The sequence below is a fragment of the Carlito syrichta genome, unplaced genomic scaffold, assembly GCF_000164805.1.
Source record: "Carlito syrichta isolate Samal-C Ts95f unplaced genomic scaffold, Tarsius_syrichta-2.0.1 Scaffold171337, whole genome shotgun sequence".
Classification (NCBI taxonomy): Eukaryota; Metazoa; Chordata; class Mammalia; order Primates; family Tarsiidae; genus Carlito; species Carlito syrichta.
This window is the reverse complement of record NW_007115433.1, coordinates 1-17,750: the sequence shown is the minus strand read 5'-3', so window position 1 is coordinate 17,750 and position 17,750 is coordinate 1. Positions and strand designations below refer to the sequence as shown.

General features: G+C 38.8%; 1 protein-coding gene across 1 annotated transcript in view; it reads left to right on the top strand.

Annotated features, from left to right (window-relative positions):
- Nucleotides 1–15,653, top strand: part of LOC103252806 (gametogenetin-binding protein 2) — a 32,137-nt gene extending 16,484 nt beyond the window's left edge. Inside the window, exons 5-9 of the mRNA XM_021709301.1 lie at nt 5,245–5,370; nt 5,475–5,588; nt 12,128–12,337; nt 13,419–13,593; nt 15,432–15,653. Coding sequence (XP_021564976.1) covers nt 5,245–5,370; nt 5,475–5,588; nt 12,128–12,337; nt 13,419–13,593; nt 15,432–15,653 — 847 coding nt within the window. The remainder of the gene's footprint in view (nt 1–5,244; nt 5,371–5,474; nt 5,589–12,127; nt 12,338–13,418; nt 13,594–15,431) is intronic.
- Nucleotides 15,654–17,750: the final 2,097 nt, after the last annotated feature.

The window sequence follows — 17,750 nt, the reverse complement described above, 5'->3', positions numbered from 1 at the left end:
CCGCACTCCAGTCTGGGCGATAGTGAGACTCCAACTCAAAAGAAAAGTCTTGACTCAGTTGTGGCAATGTTTATTTATGTAATTAGTTTACAGTTTTCTTCTTGGTTGCGTGCTACAGTGCCATAGTTGTTCTCTGCAAAATTGCTTGAGGGTGAGGATGGTAAGGAGAAGCTACAGAATGTGAAGGGAGTTTCTAGGAAGCAGCTTTTGTTTTGGAGAGAATGAGATGTTATAAAACTATACTTTTGCATTATTTTTAAGAAAATTTTTTTTATTTTTCTAATTCATATGGGTTCTTATTATGTTACCCAGGTTGGTCTTGAATTTCTGGCCTCAAACAGTCCTCCCACCTTGGTCTCCCAAGTGCTGGGGTTACAGGTATGAACCACTTCACCCGACTTTTTATTTATTTATTTATTTTTGAGTTGGAGTCTCACTCCGTCACACAGGTTGGAGTGCAGTGACACGCTCCTGGCAACTGCAACCTTGACTTGCTGGACGCAGGCGATCTTTCTGCCTCAGCCTTCTAAGTAGCTGGAACTACAGGGACATGCCACCATGCCCAGCTAATTTTTTTAATTTATCGTAGAGTTGAGGTCTTGCCGATTTGCCCAGGCTGGTCTCAAACCCAAAGTCTCAAGCAGTCTTCTCACCTTGGCCTTCTAAAGTGCTGGGATTATAGGCATGAGCCACTGCACCCAGCCTGCACCCAAATTTTTAATACCTCATTAGTGCCATTGACACTAATTGTTGTATAGACATTTTCCTCCCTGGTATAAAGACTTGGATGAACAGGTGGTAGTGTGTTAATAATCTATTAAGTTTTCTTCCCCCGTACTGAGGAACAAAAAATATTTCAAAAATGTTATTATGAAAATTGTCAAACTTGGAAAAGTAGAAAGACTATACAAGAATCATGCCCCCCATGTACTTTTTTCAATAGTTATCAAGATTGGTCACATTTGTTTTATTAAATTTTTTTTTTTTTTTTTGAGTTGGAGTCTCATTCTGTCGCCCAGACTGGAGTGCAGTGGCCACTCCCGGCCACCGCAGCCTCGACCTGCTGGGCTCCGGCGATCCTTCTGCCTCAGCCTTCCAAGTAGCTAGAACTACAGGTGCACGCTACCACGCCCGGCTAATTTTTGACTTATTGTAGAGATGAGGTCTCGCCAAGTTGCCCAGGCAGGTCTCGAATCCGTGGGCTCAGGCAGTCCACTCACCTCAGCCTCCCAAAGGCATGGGATTACAGGCACATTTGTTTTATTTATCCACCTTTTTCTTTACTGAAGTGTTTCAGCTCCTTTATGTTAATTCTCAGACTTTTATGTTAATTCTACTCCTGCATACTTTTACGTGCATCTCTAAATATATGGACATTTTCCTTCATAATCACAGAATCATTTTAACATCTGACAAAATTAACTGTAACAGCCAGGCGCAGTGGCTCATACCCATAATCCCAGCACTTTGGGAGGCTGAGGCAAGAGGATTCCCTGAGTCCAGGGGTTCAAGACCAGCCTGGGTAACTTGGTGAGACCTTGTCTCTACAATAAATCAAAAAGTGAGCTGGACATAGTGGTGCGTTCCTGTGGTTCCAGCTACTTGGAAGGCTGAGGTGAAAGTGGTAGTGGGTCACGGCTGCTATGGCCGTGAGCGCACCACAGCACTTCAGCCTGGGCAACAGAGTGAGACTTCTACTCAAAAAAATTAATTAATTAATTAACTATAACAATATCTATAGAGAATTCTTGATTCTCTAAATGGACAACTCAGTCTGATTTTTCTCATTAAAGAATGACCTGTTGGCCAAAGGCACAGAGCAGTATGGTATAGTAAAAAACTAGCCTTCTGGTTTTTTTTTTATTTTAATGCATATTCTTCATTGAGGAACTACAAGGCAACGGGTACCCCAACATCTTACACATCTGTGCACATTACTTTTCCTTCAAAAACTAGTCCTTTCATTTTTGCTCTGGATTTCATCTTTTCTTTTCTCAATAACTAGCCTTAGTCAGTTACCTACTTTTATTAAATTGACATACAGCTATGTTTTCTTTTCAGCTTAGAAACAAAAAACAGCAGACTGGGCATGGTGGCTCACGTCTATAATCCCGGCACTTTGGGAGGCCGAGGCAGGTGGATTGCTTGAGCCTAGGAGTTAAGACCAGCCTGGGCAACATAGTGAAACTCTGTCTTTTTTTTTTTTTTTTTTTTTTTTGAGTCGGAATTTCACTCTGTCGCTCAGACTGGAGTACAGTGGCCACTCCCGGCCACCACAGCCTCAACCTGCTGGGCTCCGGTGATCCTTCCACTCAGCCTTCCAAGTTGCTGGAACTATAGGCACGCGCTACACCGCCCGGCTAATTTTTTGATTTATTGTAGAGATGAGGTCTCATCAAGTTGCCCAGGCGGGTGTCGAACCCGCGGGCTTGGGCAGTCCGCTCACCTCTGCCTCCCAAAGCGCGGGACTACAGACTGAGCCACCGAGCCTGGCCACTCTGTCTTTTTTAAAAAAAAAGAAAAAAACAAAAAACAGGCCTTCACAGACTGTGTATCTCCTGCTAGCTCTACAGTTCTACTACATGGCAAATCATATATTTAGATGGCTGTTTGCTGAGTGTGGAATCAGTGTGAATAGACTTAGGTGATCTTAGGTAGTGTCTCTTGACTAAGTAGCTTCAGTTATTCCCACATGTCATGTGAATAGCAGGCCAAGAGGTACAATCGGCTTACCTAAGGCTTCTTTCCTTCACCTTGGATAATAATCACCATTGTAGGCTACCATGATATTTCTACTGCCCCCACCCATGGTTTTTTTTGTTTGTTTGATTTTGTTTAGATTTTTTTCCAGAGAAAGTATAATACAGTTGATTTGTTTTCAGCCTAATAAACAGCAACAATCTAGGTCAACCTTTCTGAGAGTGTTCTTATATCCAGTAAGTAAACCAAGGTTATTGTCTATCTAGGAGTAAGTTTGAGATCTAAAAGAAAGGTGTAGGCTGGAGTTGTAGAACTATAGCTTATATAGACATTGATATGTTAGATCATCTAAAGGGAAAGAGAAGAGTAAGAAAAAGGAATGCTGAGGTGTTTAGTTTAATGGTGGAAAAGAAGAGTCCAGTTAAAAAAAAAACTTAGCCAGGCTCGGTGGCTCAGCCTGTAATCCCGCGCTTTTGGGAGGCTGAGGTGAGTGAATTGCCTGAGCCTGCGGGTTCAAGACCCGCTTGGGCAACTTGGCGAGACCTCAGCTCTACAATAAACCAAAAAATTAGTCAGGCGTGGTAGCGCGTGCCTGTAGTTCCAGCTACTTGGAAGGCTGAGGTGGAAGGATCACCGGAGCCCAGCAGGTCGAGGCTGTGGTGGCTGGGAGTGGCCACTGCACAGAGTGAGACTCCAACTCAAAAAAAAAAAACTTGAGAAATAGTAGCCAGAGATGTAGAAGAAAGCCAGGGTAAAAGTGTTTCAAATGAAGTCTGGTCAGTTGTGTTGAGTACTGCTAAGCCATCAAGGACCCAAAAGTGGATACTGGATTTAGCAACACTGAGATAGTTGGTGATCTTGAGGAGCTGAGCTAGTGGTTGGGTGGACAAAATCTAGGTCTCAGTGGGTAGCAGAGTGCAATGTAAGGTAGTGGATTAAACTGTGAATGGAAAGTATGGGAGTAGAACAAGGAACTGGAAAGGTTACTCTTTTGGAAAACTTCATCTTAAAGGAATAATATTAAAGGCATAAAGTCTGGAGAGATTTTAGATAAAATCCTGATTTGAACTGTAGAATTTTAAAAATTAATTTAGTCAATTTTTGTTTTTTTGTTAATAAGTGAAAGGGGAGGGGTTGTCCTTGATATGTTGCCTAGGCTGACCTTTAACTCCTGGCCTCAAGTAACCCTCTGTCCTGACCTTTCAAAGTGCTAGGATAACAGGTATGAGTTTTTTTTTTTAGATTAATGTTTTCACATTCTCTTGATATAATAATTATTCTCCAGCTCTGATTTCTCTTCATGAGCCTTTTCTTCAATTGTAAGAACCTGAGTTTGAGAGTTTTTTAGATGTAGGAAACTATGTATTACTCAAGCACAATTAGTAAAAGGAGAAATAATGGGAATTGAGAATAGAAGAATGTAACATGGAAGGTAGAGCAGATGAGGTTTTTGTTGTCAAAAATAAGAGGAGCTGAACTTTGGCCTGAGCACTTGGGAGAGGGGATATAAAGCTGAATAGTGCGTACAACTTTGTATTTTGGGCAGAGGGTTGAGAAATGCCTATTTAGCTAAATAGAGTAGGTTAAGTAAAGAGTCAGAAACCTTCCATCTTAAGCACCCAAGGTATAATGGATTCCTGGGGCTGTAGGGAGGCATGTAGACGTAGAGGCATAAGCCACTTGTTCACAGAGTTTATGATTTTAATTTAGACTGTAGAAATTATTCCTTCAGATTATCTCAATGTCACTAAGCTTTGTACTATCATGAAAAATCAAGAAGACTATTATTGAACGGAATATAGACACACACATTTCTCTTGGAATGCACATCTGCAACAAAGCAAAATGCATGACAAGTGCCCACATTGAAACCTGTGGGGAAGGGCGAATCTGGGAAGTTTTTAATAAGTTTTAAAAACATTATTGTATAGTAATTATTAATTTATGATGTGTAAAGTGTTCATTATAATGTGCTGTCTTTATTTTAGTAAATGTAAACACATATTTACTATAATTAGGTTAATCTATGACTTTCTCAGCTACTTGTAAATGTGAAGATAGATAAGTTTTGTTACCATTGGCTAGCTATAAAAAAGGAGTGATTTAAAAAATAAAAATCATTTAACGATCACATTAAGTAGATAAAAACTTCTTAGAATGTTCAGTTTGGAAAATTGATTCATGTTTATAGATGAAAATACTTTGCAATATTTTTCAGTCCTTTTGTCTTCAGAAATTCCAAGTATATTTTCTCATAGAATTCTTAATATGTTAGCCAAATGCTATCTTGGTAACTGTAAATATTGTTAAATTGTATCCAATAAACTTGATAGTCAAGCAGAAGTTTTTATAAATATGCGAGCATACGTTTAAATAACATTGTAATATAGTTAAAGTAAGTATGTAATCATTACATAGAGACTTGTAAACTTGTCCTACTAATACCTTAATTATTAAAGAGTTTATGATTTTAATTTAGACTGTAGAAATTATTCCTTCAGATTATCTCAGTGTCACTAAGCTTTGTACTATACTGTACTACAGTGAAGGGAGCAGTAGCAGTGTCAGTTCAGAGAAGTTAAGTACAGATAAGAGAAGTAGTGAAGACCACAGGAAGGACAGCAAGTGTAGGATCATTTTCCATTATGGACCTTTCCAGGGAACAGCCAGGTAAAATCAAGCAATCCTTTACTCTGTTGTTGTTTCTGTTGTTTTGTTTTTTAATATATTACCCTTATGTATTCCACCTTCTTACAAATATGTTCTTTCTGCAGAGGTTGTTGGATGGATGTATGGGAACTTATGTCCCAGGAATGCAGGGATGAAGTAGTTTTAATTGACTCCAGTTGTCTTTTAGAAACACTAGAAACATATCTTCGAAAACACAGGTAAGTCTAATGGTCATTACAGTATAAAGTGGAAGGTGCTTTAGCTGTCAGTCATCTAGAATGCCTGTCACTGACTTCTTTTGTATAATAGTACTCTAGCCTTCCCATCAATACCTGGCACTAGGCAGGGCATTAAGTCAGGGTAAACAGTTCCTTCATGGGATGACTCTCAGTGTTAGCTGCCTTCTGTTGAGTCAGAATCTCCTATTTTGTAATTTTTATCTGTTGGATCCAGACCAGCTTTTCAAGAAACACAGAATGACTGAATCAAGTAAAGTGTGCTCAATCACTCTGAAAACTCTAGTACTCTGATGTTTTTATTTGTTTGTTTTATTAGAGTCAGGCTGTTGCTCTGTCACCCAGACTGGAGTGCAGATGCACAGCTCACTGCGGACCTCAAACTTCTGAGCTCAAGTGACCTTCCTGCCTCAGCCTCCTCACTAGCTGAGGCTATGGGTGCATGACTGCGCCCACTAATTCTTGTTTTTATGATAGAATCATTTTATGATGACATTTTCAAAATTAAAATTAGTAGCTTTTCTCTTAGTAATATTTTGAAGTATTTCTTCTACCATTGTCAGGACCTAAAAATAGAGTTGGAATTTGTGTACTTCATTACTATAAAAGTAACTTCAGATTTTTCTTTTTAGACTACTACTTTTACAAAGGAATTTTCTAATGTCATTAACATTTGGAAATTCGTAGGGAGGGAGAGTGCAGTAGGAAAGGAAACTGGTAAGGGAGCCATCTATCGATGGCATTCTTATGGGGAGTTCTGTTTAAATTTGTTTCATGTTGGGCTTGTGGTTGTGTTTTCTTTGATCTTGGGACAGATAATACATAATTGCTTTGGGGCACTTCTAAAAGACAGGTGAATGATTAAAAACTGGTTTTATTAAGATAGGTGTTTATGTGGCAGTAAGCAAATGACTTACAACCACACTAATTTAATAGGTGTTTTTCTTTTCTTTCTTTCTTTTTTAAGAGATGAGGTCTCACTATGTTGCCCAGACTTGGTCTCAAACTCCTGGGCTCAAGCAATCCTCTTGCCTTGGCCTCCCTCAATGCTGGATTACAGGTGTGAGCCACTGCACCTGGCCTTTTTTTAAAGTTACAAACTTTCTTTATTTGTCTTTTTGGTTGGTTATATCCAAGAGAGTAGAGAATGTATCACTTATTAGGAGTTTTGGGAGGACCATATAGATATAAAACATGTCCTTTCCTTTTGGATATGAATATAATGATAGCTTTTTTTGGGTGATAAATTACTAGTTGTCATAGCTGATGTTTTGGAATTTCCTATAATGGTTGTATGTATGTCTTATGTTTTGGGACAATGTTTTATATTTTTATGAAGGTGGAGTCATTTTGTAAATATCTTAATGGTAGAGGAAAAGTATGGTTAAGAGAGTAATTAATCAAGGGGGATTGCATTGAATCTGGGTTCTACCAGTTATAACTGTGTATGACTTACTTGACTTTTCTGTGCCTCAGTTTTTCAATTCTTTAAGACAAAAAGGATAGTACTGATCTTATGAGAATGATCGTAGGATGAAATTAAATTTGTTGTAAGGATTGATGATATAGTAAGGCTTATTTAGAATAATTCTTAGCACATAGCAAACACATCAGAGAATGTTTGCATGCCAGCTTTGCAAGTCCTTTTCATTCCTGTGTTTCCAGTTCTTGTTTTAGTTTGAGTTTTGGGGGGTATAATCAGTTGAAAATGATTTATAAACATCTAAATAATGTACCTTTTTGATGGTATCTCCATTTTAAAAAAATACTTTATAATAAAGATTTGATAACTCAATTTAGCCATCTAAGGATTATCTTAGATTTTCATTAGAAATGAGATATAAGTAAACTGAAACTTCTGCCTTAAAAGTACTTTTAAAATTTATGTATAGTGTTACTTTGGCAAATGGGAAAAATCACTTTCATTTTTACAGTTTCCATATAATATTTTTAACTTGCTATTATGCTTATAGTTGTACAATCAAGCATATATTAAACTACTCTGAGGGTTTTTTTTTTAAATCCCCAACACTGAAAGCAAACAATACTCTGAGGGTTTAAGGAACTAAAATAGGGGGGAGATATTTCAAGTTTTACTATTATACTCTTTGACATTTGGCCATTTATTTATCTGAAAATGTAAACTTGCCATTTATAACCTGAAAATGTGGAAATATTTGTTGTTATTTCTGTGTCTGTTTTTCTCCCTTAAGGGGGAAACTTTCCTTTTTGTTGTTGGTTTTTTTTTTTTTGAGTTGGAGTCTCACTCTGTCACCCAGGCTGGAGGGCAGTGTCATGCTCACGGCCACCACAGCCTTGACCTGCTGGGCTTAGGCGATCCTTCCGTCTCAACCTTCCAAGTAGCTGGAACCACAGGCATGTGCTATCATGCCCAGCTAGTTTTTCTTGATTTATTGTAGAGACGAGGTCTTGCCAAGTTGCCAAGGCTGGTCTCGAATCCATGAGTTCAGGTAATCCTCTCACCTTGGCTTCCCAAAGTGCTGGGATTATAGGTGTGAGCCACCATGCCCAGCCCTCACTTTTTTTTTTATTGTGGTTTAAAAAAACCACAAAACATAAATTACCCTCTTAACAGTTTTTAAGTGTACGTTGCAATGTTGTTAATCATATGCACATTGTCATACAACACATCTCTAGAACTTTTTCATCTTGCATGACTAAAATTGTCCCCACTGAACATCAACTCATTTTTTTCCTCTTCTTAGCCCCTGGTAGCCACCATTCTTTCTGTTTCAATTATTTTAGATACCTCATATAAGTGGAATCAAGCAATATTTGAATTTTTGTGATTGGCTTATTTTAATTAGCATAATGTGCTCAAGAGTCAACTATATTGTGGCAGATGACAGGATATCATCTTTTTTACTTATTAATTTATTTACTTATTTGTGCTAGAATCTCACTTTGTCACACCCTCTGGAGTGCAGTGTACACGTGTGCTCACAGTCACCACAGCCACAACCTGCTGGGCTCAGGCTATCCTTCTGCCTCAGCCTTCCAAGTAGCTGGAACTACAGGTGGGCACCATCACACCTGACTACTTTTTTTATTTATTGTAGAAACCAGGTCTTGCCAAGTTGCCCAGACTGGTCTCGAGCCCTTGGACTCAGGCAGTCCCTCTTGCCTCTGGCATTACAGGTGTGAGCCACTGCACCCGGCGATTTCATCTTTTTTTAAGTTAAATAATGTCACATTTTATGTATGTGCCACATTTTCTTTATCCATTCATTCATTCATTGGGGCATATTTAGGTTTCTTCCACATTTTGCCTGTTGCAAACAATGCTGCAATAAACCTGGGTGTGCAAATATCTCTTTAAGATCCTGCTTTCAGTTCTTTTCGATACCAAGAAGTTCTTTGATATACCAAGAAGTGGGATTGCAGGGTCATAAGGTAGTTTTATTTTTATTTTGAGGACCCTCCATGCTGGTTTCCATAGCAACTGTACCATTTTACATTCCCACCAACAGTGTGTAAGTATTCCAATTTCTCCATATTCTCAGTAACACTTGTCTTTTTCTGACTTTTTGATAGTGGCTATCCTTATGAACACAAGGTGATATGTCATTGTGTTTTTTATTTCCTTTTCCCTGATGATTAGTGATGTTGAGCATCTTTTTGTATGCTTGCTGGCCATCTGTATATCATCTTTGGAGAAATGTTTGTTCAAGTGCTTTACCCGTTTTTTAATTGAGCTGTTTTTTGTTACTGTTGTTACCATTGAGTTGTAGGAGTTCTTTATATTCTAGCTATTAACCTCTTATCCAACATATGGTTTGCAAATATTTTCTCCCATTCTTTGAGTTGCCTTTTTATTCTGTTGGTCATTTCCTTTGCCGTACAGAAGTTTTTAAACTTAATGTACAGTCATGTGCCACATAATGACATTTTGGTCAAAGATGGACCACATATGACATTGATCCCTTAAGATTATAATGAGCATACTGTGTAAAGAAACCTGCTATATGGCACTTGATATTGGCATTGCAGAGCAAGTAGGGAAAATGATATTTAGTATTGGTGCTGGGACATTTGGTTTTTCATATTAAAATAATATAAATATATATACCATCTAGGTTTGTGTAGGTATACTCTGTTGTTTGTACAGCGATGAAATCACCTAACAATGCATTTCTGAGAACATAGCCCATTGTTAAGTAACACATGACTGTAGTCTATTTTTGCTTTTGCTATATGTGTTTTTGGTGTCATATCCTGGAAATCATTGCCAGACCAATGTCACGCAGCTTTTTCTATTTGTATTCTTCTGCGAATTTTGGTTTCAGATATTAACATTTAGGTCTTTAATCCATTTTGTGTTAATTTTTTGTATATTTGTATGTCCATATTTAAAGCTTTAGTGAAATATGACATAACATTACTTGTTAGCACTGTTGCCTCTGTTTACCAAGTGGGCTTAGAGCCTCTAATTTATCGTATTCATATCAAGAAACATAGTTATCTACTATTGGACCAGAAAGACATATGTCAAATGTACGGCAGTAGAAGGGTAAATATTACAGTAAGAAGTGTTAATTCAGAAGCACAGAGAAAGGGGTTTTGTTGTTGTTGTTGTTTTGAGTTAGAGTCTCACTCTGCTACTGTAGCCTCAACCTGCTGGATTCAGGTGATCCTTCCGCCTCAGCCTTCCAAGTAGTTGGAACTACAGGCTTGTGCCACCATGCCCGGCTAATTTTTTTTGATTTATTATAGAGTCGAGGTCTCGCCAAGTTGCCCAAGCCGGTCTTGAGCCCCTGGACTCAGGCAATCCTCTCATCTCCACCTCCTAAAGTGCTGGGATTATAGGCTTAAGCCTCTGCACCCGGTTGAGACTTATATTCTAAAACAAATAATCAGAAGTGAGTTCTTTGAGTGAGTATACCAGCTCGCTCCCTAGTTCCATGGTATCAGATTAAACACCCATTTCTCCCACAATAAAAATAAATAATCAGATTTGTTTTAGGGAAAATTATTTTGGTGTGTGAGATATATTAGTGCTAGGAAGAGTGGAAACAGGAAAGCCAGTTAAGAAGCTTTTTTTTTTTTTTTTTGAGTCAGAGTCTCACTCCATAGCCCAGACTGGAGTACAGTGGCATGCTCACGGCCACCCCCATGTTGACCTGCTGGGTTCAGGCAATCCTTCCGTCTCAGCCTTCCAAGCAGCCAGAACTACAGGTGCACACTACCACACCTGACTAATTTTTTGTTTTATTGTAGAGATGAGGTCTTGCCATGTTGCCCAGGCTGGTCTCGAACCCGCAGACTCAGGCAATCCTCTTGCCTTGGCCTCCCAATGTGCTGCAATTACAGGCTTGAGCCACTGCGCCCGGCTGAGAAGCTTTTTAAAAAATTGTCTAGGCAACTTAAACTAGGGCAGAGGGAATTGGAAAGAAAGGGACCTGCAAGAGATATGAGATGTGAGAAAGATGGAATTGATGTCAATTGGCTCCACCTAGGGGGGCGTAGGGAGACGTTGGAATCAGCTGAACTCTCCAGCCTGGGTGACTTTGGGAATGGTGATGCTGCCTGTTGGACATTTGTTACGTCCCACCATTTTTCAGTATGGTCCTGGTCCTAGGCAAGAGCAGAGACTTGAACAGAGCTGTAGAGTCACGAGTTATTATAGACATGTTGATTGAACCCAAAGGAGTAGATGAGCTGACTTGGGAGATATCAAAGAGATCAAAATTTCCTTGTTCCGTCGTAACTGATCTTCTCAACTCAACCAGTTACTGGTATTGTAAACTTAGCTTTTTCATCATCAGGATCTATTCTGTTTTCTTTCTGATTGATTAATGTTTTGTTTCTAAAAGAAAATTTCTTCCCTATCTACATTCACAAACTATTCTATACTTTTGCCACATTATGTGCACTTTAAGTTTAAACCAGTTTGTATGTATATGTTGTCATATTTTTTGTCTGTTTATTCAGAAATAGCTTTTTTTAGAAGAAATAATTGGCATTTTGGAAATTATCAGTAAATTTAAAAATACATGTGTTACTTTCCTATTTTCTTCCTACCACCCCCCCCAAATGCTTTCGTTAATAATGTATTAAAATACTGTAGTAAACATTTGGATCAAGGTTTACTGGCTGAAAATACCATCTATTTTCAGAGGCTGGAGAGAAAAAGTACATAGCCAAGAGTCATTGGTTTGTTGTTTCTGTTGTTTTATTTCTGGCCTATGTAAATAACTGTTGAAGTGGAGATATGCTAGTCCTTGGAGGCTAACATTTTTTGGGCATGTATTTTATGAATATGTCTGCTTCATTCTTTTAGGGTATGTGCTTCTCTAGCTTAAAAATTATTTGCAAATGGAGATCTGGCTATATATATGTATTCCCAAAATTGGTGTTGACTTTACACGCATGTTTTAAATGTGTATGGAGGCTTTTTTAAATGATCTAGAGAGAAGGGAGTGTCATCATATACACTGTTATATGCTGCATAAAATAATTACACAGCCTGTTCTTAATTTTGAGGTTTTTCTTTTCAACAGGTTTTGTACTGATTGCAAAAATAAAGTCCTTCGGGCATACAATATCCTTATTGGTGAACTTGATTGCAGCAAAGAAAAGGGCTACTGTGCAGCACTTTATGAAGGCTTGCGGTGCTGTCCACATGAACGACACATACACGTTTGCTGTGAAACAGACTTCATTGCGCATCTTTTGGGTCGTGCTGAGCCAGAGTTCGCAGGAGGGTATGAGTATGTAATTTGCTAGAATGGGCTATCTAGCGCTTTGCTTCATTTTATTACTGAAAGTTTATTTCCGTCACCTTCTGCTTCAGTACATATGATATATGTGTAAACCAAAGTGTGCCTTTAAAGATTTTGCTTTTCTTTAAAATATGCATTTCTTAATTGAATGAAAATTAAGAAAAACTGTTCTTTGGTGTTTGGTTCAGTCCTCTGCTCCTTGCTTGAAGGACGGCAGACATTTTTGGCTTTCATTTTTATAGATTTATCATTTTCACTTGAAAATGATTAGAAGAGATTTCTCTCCTTCCATCCGTGCATTATAATGTTTAAATTTTATTCACAATGATGGTATTTGCATAGGACGTGAGATCTTTGCTCTAGGGGGTTAATAAATGCTTTATTGAATGTAATTCATGAACTGTATATTGTTATTAAATTATATTAGAACCTAAAATGTAATCCCTGGCTTTGTTGTGAAAATAAAATTAGAGAAATTTTCTTATAGAATAAATCAAACCCATTTCCCTTTGTGTTTAGGATATCAACCCTCAGTTGAGTGTCTACTTTATTCTAGGCATTTTAGGATACAAAGATCTCTTTTATCACAGAAGTTCTGCAAATACTTCTGAAGACTAGGCAAAAGGGTTGTTGCCTATGATTGAATCACTTTGGCATTGCCTTTCTCCATTCTGCCTCAAAACAAACAAAAATCCAAGTGAATGGGGAAAAAAAAGTTTTCCTATAATTGGAAAGTGAAAGGAACTGTTATGCCTACTAAGAGCTGAACATTTATGTATATGACTTCTTTGTGCCCTAAAACCCTTCTCTTTAGAGCCAGTTCCTGAATTACCCTACTTTTAACAATATGAAGACTAGATTCTACTTGCATGTGTGTTTCTCATTGATTATATATATGCGTGCTTATGTATTTGCATATACATTAACTGTCTATAAATGTATAACTGTCTTGTTATTAGGTAGGCAGCTTATGTTTAAAACCTGGACTTTCAAATAGTGGTGTTATCCGTCTTTTGCTCTTTCAGTTAAGTGTATTAGGAATTAATGTTTGATTTATTCTCCTTCATAGACGAAGAGAAAGGCATGCTAAGACAATAGATATAGCTCAAGAAGAAGTTCTGACCTGTTTGGGAATTCATCTTTATGAAAGATTGCATCGAATCTGGCAAAAACTACGAGCAGAAGAGCAGACATGGCAGATGCTTTTCTATCTTGGTGTTGATGCTTTACGCAAGAGTTTTGAGGTAAGAACAGTAGGCTGATTCAGTGTTCAAGGCTGCTTAGTCAAGTTATTACATGGAGTCTTACTGCAAGCCACCAGTGCCTCAGAGGGCTGTGATCCACTGATACAGTTTATGGCTTTGGATAGATATAGTTCCATGGCTGTGGGTAGGGAAAGGCTCTGGGAAATTGGGATTTAGAAGTTTATGAGTCGGGCGTGGTGGCTCACACCTATAATACCAGCACTTTGGGAGGCCGAGGTAAGAGGATTTCCTGAACCCACGGGTTAGAGACCAGCCAGAGCAACTTGGTGAGACCTCATCTCTACAATAAATCAAAAAATTAGGGGTGTGGTGCCACACACCTGTAGTTTCAGCTACTTGGAAGGCTGAGGCGGGAGGATCGCGTGAACCCAGTAGGTCAAGGCTGCAGTGGCCCTGAGCATGCCACTGCACTCCAACCTGGGTGACAGAGTGAGACTCCAACTCAAGGGAAAAAAAAAAGTTTGTGAATTTTTCTTTATTTTTTAATCCTGTTACACTTCCAGCATTAGATTTTAGGCTTTCTCGGAGTAGAAAACTGAAGTTGATGATTAACAAGATACTGCTATGAAACATAACTAGTGAAAAATTAAAAGGAGCTAAGAAATAAGAAAATTAAAAACCTTTTATGAGTCTCACTTTGCCTACTGATGTCTACTAGTATGAAGTAAATGCTGTCCGAGTGCCATGATACAATAACTCCTTTTTAGAAGCACACTGAAGTCTCTTTATAATGCAAGTATTAGTGCTTGTATTTTGGAAACATTTTTTCTAGTTATACTCCATAGAACATAAATATTTGGTTAATGATTATTTTGCATATTACCAGGGCATGGTTGTAACCCTTTCTTTTTTTTTTTGAATCAGGAGGCTCACTCTGTTGCCCAGGTTGGAGTGCAGTGGTATGCTTACAGCCACCGCAACCTTGACGTGCTGGGCTCAGGCGATCCTTCCACCTCAGCCTTCCAAATAGCTGGAACTACAGGCGTGTGCTACCACACCTGGCTTATTTTTTGATGTATTGTAGAGATGAGGTCTCACCAAGTTGCCCAGGCTGGTCTCAAACCCCTGAGCTCAGGTAACCCTCTTGCCTCAGCCTCTCAAAGTGCTGGGATTATAGGCTTGAGCCACCATGCCAAGCCTGGTTGTAACCCTTTAACTGGGTTGTTGGTCCCTCTTGAGAACAGAATAATAGAATAGAGAAACTTTTTTTCATAAGTCTATCAATGAACTTTAAGCATCCTGTTCTGGGGAGTCTGAGGAGATTTGTACTAGTTCTTGATGAATTCTTATCCTTTGTATGTTTGAACCTTCAGAGATCAGATCATTTAATTAGGTTAAGTCTTTTCATTATGTGAAGAAATGAATGAATGTTTACTTTTGCTATGATAAAATTCTGAAGTTTAAAACTAGAATGTGCAGAATGAGGTGGCTCATGCAGGTAATCCCAGCACTTTGGGAGGTGGAGGCAAGAGGATTGCCTGAGCCCACAGGTTTGAGACCAGCCTGGGCAACATGGTGAGACCTCATCTCTACAGTAAATAAAAAAATTAGCTGGGCATGATGGCGCACACCTGTTGTACCAGCTGTTTGGAAGACTGAGGCAGAAGGATCACCTGAGCCCAGAAGGTCGAGGCTGCAGTGAGTGCCACTGCACTCCAGTCTGGGTGACAGAGTGAGACTCCAGCAAACAAATAAATAAACCAATAAATAAATAAATAGATCTAGAATGTTGCTGGTTTAGGATAAGAGTGTGTATATTTCCATGGAAAATTAAGGTAGTTCTGACCAATATTCACTCAACCTTGTTTTTACAATAGATGACTGTGGAAAAAGTGCAGGGTATTAGCAGACTGGAACAACTTTGTGAGGAATTTTCAGAAGAAGAACGAGTAAGAGAACTCAAGCAAGAAAAGAAACGCCAAAAACGGAAGAATAGACGAAAAAACAAATGTGTGTGTGATATTCCTACTCCTTTACAAACAGCAGATGAAAAGGAAGTAAGCCAAGTTAAGGTAGTATTTCTCAAGGTCAACTCATAAATATGTGCCTGGGGGGGGGACCCAGAAAAACCCAGAATTATCTTTTGGAGTGCAAGCCCCTTGTAGTACACTCAGAATTTGTTCCTCCAGATCAAACAGTTAACCAAAGTTGTTATCTGGAAGTTTTGAGAAAGTTGTATCACGATTTGTGGAAAAAAACATCCCAAGTTGTGGCAAGCAAGTGATTCCTTCTTTCAAAAACTGCTGAGTGTTCAGCAGTTTTTGAGCAAAAATTGTGTGACCTTTGTGCCCCACCCTCCCTATTCACCCAATTTCTCCCCGAGCAGTATTTTTTTGTTTCCCCGATGAAAAAAGTTCTCAAAGAAAACATTTTGTCAGTGTGGAAGAAGTGAAACAAAAAAGGGCAGAAGTGCTAAAAGGCATCAAAATTGATGAGTTCAAAGCTGTTTTGAGCAGTGGAAAAAGTGTCTCTATAGCTGTACTGCATCAAACAGAGTGCTTTGAAGGTGAATGAAGTTTAAACATGGAAGAATAAATACACAATTTTTTATAAATAAATTCTGGGTTTTATTGGGTCCCTCCTTGTAAGTATTTTAGATAGAAATACAATCATCTGTTAGTCTCAGTGGATGTTGGTTCTAGGACCTTCTTTGGGTAGCAAAATCTGCAGATGCTTGAGTCCCTGATATAAAATGGCATAGTATTTGCATATAACCTATGCACAAACTCCTGTATACTTTAAATCACCACTAGATTACTTATGACACCTAATGCAGTGTAAGTGCTATATATATTAGTTATGCTGTATTGTTTAGGAAAAAAGGATGAGAAAAAAATGTCTGTATGTGTTCAGTACAGATGCAGTATTTTCCCTGAATAATTTTGAGCCTTAGTTGGTTGACTTTCCAATTTGGGCATTTTTACTATGCTTTTCCAGATGTGAGCTTCTGCAGTTGTATGTTGCTTTTTTCCTGTTATAGTCTGTATAAGCCACACGTTGTAATGTGGTGTTTGTTTTATAAAGATGATGTTGTGTAGTTATCTCTTTACCTGACTTTAGTGTGCTATTAGAGCAAAGTCAAAGTGTAGAAAGCGCCAGGCACAATTACTCACACCTGTAATCCCAGCACTTTGGGAAGCTGAGGTGGGAGAATTGCTTGAGCCCAGGAGTTTGGGCAGTACAGTGAGACCTCATCTCTACAAAAAAAAAAAATTAGTCAAGTGTGGTGGTGTGTGGTTGTAGTCTTAGCTACTTAGGAGATTGAGATGGAAGGATCGCCTGAACTCAGGAGATCAAGACTGTGGTGAGCCATGATTGTGCCACTGCACTCCAGACCTCAGTGACAGAATGAGACCTTGGCTCCTAGAAAAAAAAAGTGGAAAGCTACCTCTATGCATAACCTAGAGTAGTTCTCAACTTTTTGGTTTCAGGATCCCTTTACAGTCTTAAAAATAAAGGTGCCAGTGAGCTTTTTCTTATGTGAGTTATACTTATTGATATTAATTGTATTAGAAATTAAAATGGAGAAACTTTAAATTATTCATTCAAAAATAATAAGCCTATTATAAGTTAACTAAATTTTTTTTTTCTGAGTTGGAGTCTCACTCTGTTGCCCAGACTGGAGTGCAGCGGCACACTCCCGGCCACCACAGCCTCGATCTGCTGGACTCCGGCGATCCTTCTGCCTCAGCCTTCCAGGAGCTGGAAATACAAGCGCGTGCTACCACGCCTGGCTAATTTTTTGATTTATTGTAGAGATGAGGTCTCACCAAGTTGCTCAGGCGGGTCTCGAACCCGCGGGCTCAGGCAGTCCACTCACCTCAGCCTCCTAAAGCACAGGATTACAGGTTGAGCCACCGAGCCCGGCTAACTAAGTATTTTTTAAAATGTATTTATTTACTTGTGGGGTACGAGTGAGGATTAACTACGTATGTAGGCTGCATGCAGGTGAAGTCTGAATGCTTTTTTTGTTGTTGTTGTCATAACCTGAGAGGGTTCTTTTTTTTTTTTTAAGTATGTAGGGTACAATTATTCAGGGTTAGGTATACAAATGTTCATTATGCAGGTACCCTTGTTGATGAGGTGTGCCCCCCTCTACCCTGGCAGTTTCCCACTGCTGCCAATCCCGCACCCCC